At 46.0% G+C, this 5,000-nt stretch overlaps 1 protein-coding gene across 1 annotated transcript in view; it reads left to right on the plus strand.

Moving 5' to 3' along the window:
• lrrc24 (leucine rich repeat containing 24) overlaps positions 1-5,000 on the plus strand; it is a gene marked incomplete at its 5' end in the record, with an annotated part of 25,322 nt that overhangs the window by 930 nt on the left and 19,392 nt on the right. Inside the window, one exon of the mRNA XM_063192981.1 lies at positions 2,879-3,157. Within this exon, the coding sequence (XP_063049051.1) occupies positions 2,879-3,157 (279 nt within the window). The remainder of the gene's footprint in view (positions 1-2,878; positions 3,158-5,000) is intronic.

Genomic DNA, 5,000 nt, shown 5'->3' on the forward strand with positions numbered 1-5,000 from the left:
TCCGAGCAGTACCGCCATGAAATGTATTTCAACCCCCCCGCCCCCCCCCCACCACCACCACACGCTTCCACTCCGCGTCCGGAAATTAACCCCGGACTTGTTACACAAGAGCTGTGCAAATAGCTCCTGTTAAGCTGGGAAGGTTGACATCAATCGACTGCTGCAGGCTTGGGTTGACTCAGCCCCCAGCAACCCCCCCCCCCCCCCCCCCACACCCCACACCCCTCCCTCCCTTATCAGTACCGAGTGAAGACATTGTTTTGCCTGCCTTGGCTTGGACTGTTGATGTTTTCTTTTTACGGGATCAATGCTGTTCCCTAAAGCCTGCTGATGTGTGTGTGTGTGTGTGTGTGTGTGTGTGTGTGTGTGTGTGTCTGTGTGTGTGTGTGTGTGTGTGTGTGTGTGTGTGTGTGTGTGTGTGTGTGTGTGTGTGTGTGTGTGTGTGTGTGTGTGTGTGTGTGTGTGTGTGTGTGTCTGTGTGTGTGTGTGTGTGTGTGTGTGTGTGTGTGTGTACGGTATGTATGCATGTATAAGTGTATATATGCGCTGGCAGGGGTCACTCCTGGCGTGCTGCAGGTTTTGAATATGCATGAGACGGCGAGAGCCGTGTGTGAGCACGCTGCATAAATTGTGCCATTAACCTGCTCGACCTCCATCACGCAAAGCTGACACGCTCAGCGGCGCGCGCGGTCCCGATCAACTCTTGATCGCTCTCCCAAACAGCTGTGGAAGAACACAGCGGCAATTAAGGTTGCGTCGTGCATGCGCGCACTCGGTTGTAATTGATACCTGGCCGCGGCACGATGCGGTGCGCCACTGAATCATGCGCAAGCCACCGGCTACCGGATGCCTCATCAATTTTCTCTTTCCCCAAACTAAACTAAACTAGCGCGTTGGACCACTCTGCGATGCTCATGCTCTTCAGCCTGCATGGGAGCCCATTGATCAGTTTTCTAGCCTCAAAGCTGGGAGAGGATGAGAGTGGGAGAGAGTGAGGGAAGTAGGAGAGCTAGAGAGCGATAGAGATAGAAAGAGGGGGGAGTGAGAAAAATACACATGGGGAAAACGCAGAGAGAAATACATAGAGAAAGGGGGAGAGAGAAAGAGACAGAGAGAGAAGCAGAGAGGAGGAGAGGAGACGAGTGAGAGGGAGAGAGAGAAATACACATAGGGAAATGCAGAGAGAGAAATACACAGAGAAAGAGAGAAACAGAGACAGAGAGAGAAGCGGAGAGGAGATGAGAGAGAGAGAGAGAGAGAGAGAGAGAGAGGGAGAGAGAGGGGGAGAGAGGGAGAGAGGGAGAAAGGGAGAGAGGGAGCGAGAGAAATACACATAGGGAAATGCAGAGAGAGAAATACACAGAGAAATACATATAGAGATACACAGAGAGAGAAATACACAGAGAAAAAGGGAGAGAGAAACAAAGACAGAAAGAGAAGCAGAGAGGAGCGAGAACGAGAATAAGATGGAGAGCTGAGAGAGAGAGAGAGAGAGAGAGGAGTTTGTTCCTCAGTTTCGGCTGGAGAGGTTTATTTATCGACTCATTTTCAGACCTTATTTGTGGAGAGGCGCTGCTGAGCCGCTGTGTTTCTGTTATTAATGTGGGGATTCCAGTCTTGAGCCAGGGCTTTAATATAACACATATTCCCTCCCTGGAGCCCTCTCAAGCAGATATTATGCCCCCAGAGAAGAGATAGCGAGTGGGTTTACCTCAGCTGACTGTTCAGCAACAGTGTGTCTGTTAGTATCCGGAGAAACTTTATTTTGGGGACTTTTTTGTATTCATTTCCCCCCACATCATATGCGGTCCCATTGTACTGTACCCCCCCATTTGACATTAACAACTTTGACATTAAGGATACTAACTGACATCAGTTTTCAATTTTTAGGGTATTTTTTTCTTCCAATCCTCATGAAAATTTAACAACAATTGATGTTTTATTCAAGTGAGGTTCTGAAAGTGCAGAGCACCAGAGACCTATAGGTTTACCTCGTGCATTCGCCTTGCCGGAATGACAAGGACATGGTTTTCATTTTAATGCGGTTTTTCGGGAGACCTTGTATAGGCCTATTCACCCGAACTTCTTCAACCATTACTGTCTATCTCCTCCCTACTCTGCCGTGTTCCCACTGTCTTTTTACACACACAGAAACCCAACAGAGCCTTCAAGATAAAGACTCGCGCACACACACATGCAGGAACACACACACAAAGGCGTGCGCGCGCACACACACACACACACACACACACACACACACACACACACACACACACACACACACACACACACACACACACCACACACACACACACACACACACACACACACACACACACACACACACACACACACACACACACACACACACACACACACACACACGTAGATAAAGAGAAAGCGAGTGAAAAATGAGATACAGTGAGAGTGTGAGATAGTTGGGCTACATACGTATGTGAATGGGTTTCGTGTGAGTCCAAACAGACCTTAAATCTATTATGTATTGAAAACCATGCTCTGCTACTTTTTTTTTTACTCATCTCTCTTTCTCTCTCTCTCTCTCTCTCTCTCTCTCTCTCTCTCTCTCTCTCTCTCTCTCTCTCTCTCTCTCTCTCTCTCTCTCATCTCATCTGACGGCTTTGTAAAAATGTTAATCTTTGGTCCAATAAAGCACTTTTTAAACCTCTTTCTTTCTCTCTTTCTCTCTTTCTCGTTTCTCTCTCTCTCTCTTTTGCTCTCTCACTGTTTCTCTCTCTGTCTCTCTTTCTATTTCTCTCTCTCTCTGTTTCTCTCTCTGTCTCTCTTTCTATTTCTCTCTCTCTCTATATATATATATATATATATCTCCCTTGCTCTCTCTCTCATTCCTCCTCCTCAGACCATTTTCCTGCAGGACAACACGGTGGGTCAGATTCGTCTGCAGGACCTGCTGGGCCTTGGGGAGCTGCACTACCTCTACCTCCAGAACAACAGCATCTCAGCCCTGGAACCCGGAGCCTTCCAGAACCAGGGCCAGCTTCTAGAACTGGCCCTCAATGGCAACCGCATCCACCTGATCAGTGCAGATGTGTTCCGAGGCCTGGACCACCTGCGCATCCTCTACCTGGCCAGCAACCAGATCACTCGGCTCCAGGATTACACTTTCCGGGGTCTACAGGTACATAGAGTTTCTCTCTACTATATTACATCACATTACATTACATTGCATTTGGAAGGCGCTTTTTAACCAAAGGACATACTGTAATCAAAGCCAACATCAGTAGCAGATACAAAGTGCACAGGAAATACACTGAACAGCAAGAGATGCAAGAGATGCAGATGCACGGTATGGTTAGGCTTTTTTAAATAAAGTAGAGTACACACATAGACATCATGTCAAAGAGTCTGGCCTGGCACTAGGGAAGCTCAAGCATTGGTGTAGCACAGTGGTTCCCAACCTTTCTCTTAACCCCTTAAGACGCGGCATTATAAATTAGCTGTTACAATAATGGCAATGACCAAGTCGTAATGTATTACTAAAGCCCCTGTGAACTGTCATAGTAGTGTAGTACTGTAGTAGTTAACTTCCAATGTCTATTACAGCGTGTCACAGGAGGTACAGCGTGCATTAAGGGGCTACGGGACCCATGTTTTTACTATTGCAAGCTTTGGTGACTCAACCACGCGAGCGCCCGCACGACACGGAGTCACAAAATTCCCTCTGTTTCCTAGGAAAATTAATTTTAGTTATTTTATTCCTCAATTTGTCTTTGGTCAAATATAGAATAAATGTTTAATGTAGCACTTACAATGTGTTGCTTCTATGCATTTATTAGTTAAATGCTTTGTCTTTTATTCAACATGGGCTATATATATTTAAAATGAAACCCCTTAAAATCAAGAGGGCTCCGCGACCCCCTGTGGATCTTTGGCGACCCATAAGGTGGGTCCCGACCCATAGGTTGGGAACCACTGGTGTAGCAGATAGTCAAGAAAGAGATGAGTCTTTACTTGCTTCCTGAAGGCTGCAAGAGATGTGCCTGTCTTGCTACTTCTGGAGGACCGTTTCACCACTGAGGAACAACGACGGAGAAAAGCCTTGACTGACAGATGGCTTGTGCTGGAGGAGCGTAGTTGTGTTCCAGGAGCATAATAAGACCTTAGCATGTCCTTCAGATAAGCTGGAGCCGTTACTGCTGTGGTTTTGGAGGCAAGGCCTTGTGCTTGATCCGAGCAGCGATCGCTAGCCAGTGCAACTCGGTGAATAGAGGAGTAACATGGGTCCTTTTGGGCTGAGTGAACACCGAGCGTGTCGCCACGTTCTGGACCATCTGCTGTGGTTTTACTATACCAGAAAGTAAAACATCATGATGTTGTCATGATCTAAATGAAATGAGTTAAATAGTTGTATTTTGTGCTACATAATTGCTATTTCCTACAGGAGGTGTTGTAGTTTAGTCTGTGCCAGACACAGAATGATTGATGGAACATGAAAGGCTAATTTCACTGAATGAAATGAGATTCTGGTCTCTGCAATTGAGCTCTTCTTGGATATGGCTTTGGGTGACAATAGACAGACAGTGTGAGAAATAATGTTTTTTTTTGTCACAAATCAGTAATGGATTATTATGCTTGCACATGGCAAAGGTGCCAGAGTTCCTTTCCTATCCTTTCGCATTTTGACCGCTGCCTGTTTGAGGGTGTAAAAGGCAGCAAGTAATTGTGCTATTGAAGGAAAAAAAAAATCTCAAAGTTTCAAGTTTTCCATTATTTGTGAGGGTAGCCAGCAAGGTTATCCACAGTAGTATGCTGTACAAAACAGCACTTCACAGTGACCAGATCTCACCAGTACTGCAGGTAACAGTAAAGTGAATAAAATCTCTCAGCATTATACACAAAGAGGCTCTGGCAGAAAGCCAGAACCTACTGTCAACAGCTGACAGATTTAATATATTTGGGAACAAATAACGTCAGAAAAAGTGGGCTGTTTCCTTGGAAAAAAAAACTTTTGCCAAGAAACC

Source organism: Engraulis encrasicolus, unplaced genomic scaffold (genome assembly GCF_034702125.1).
Source record: "Engraulis encrasicolus isolate BLACKSEA-1 unplaced genomic scaffold, IST_EnEncr_1.0 scaffold_27_np1212, whole genome shotgun sequence".
Classification (NCBI taxonomy): Eukaryota; Metazoa; Chordata; class Actinopteri; order Clupeiformes; family Engraulidae; genus Engraulis; species Engraulis encrasicolus.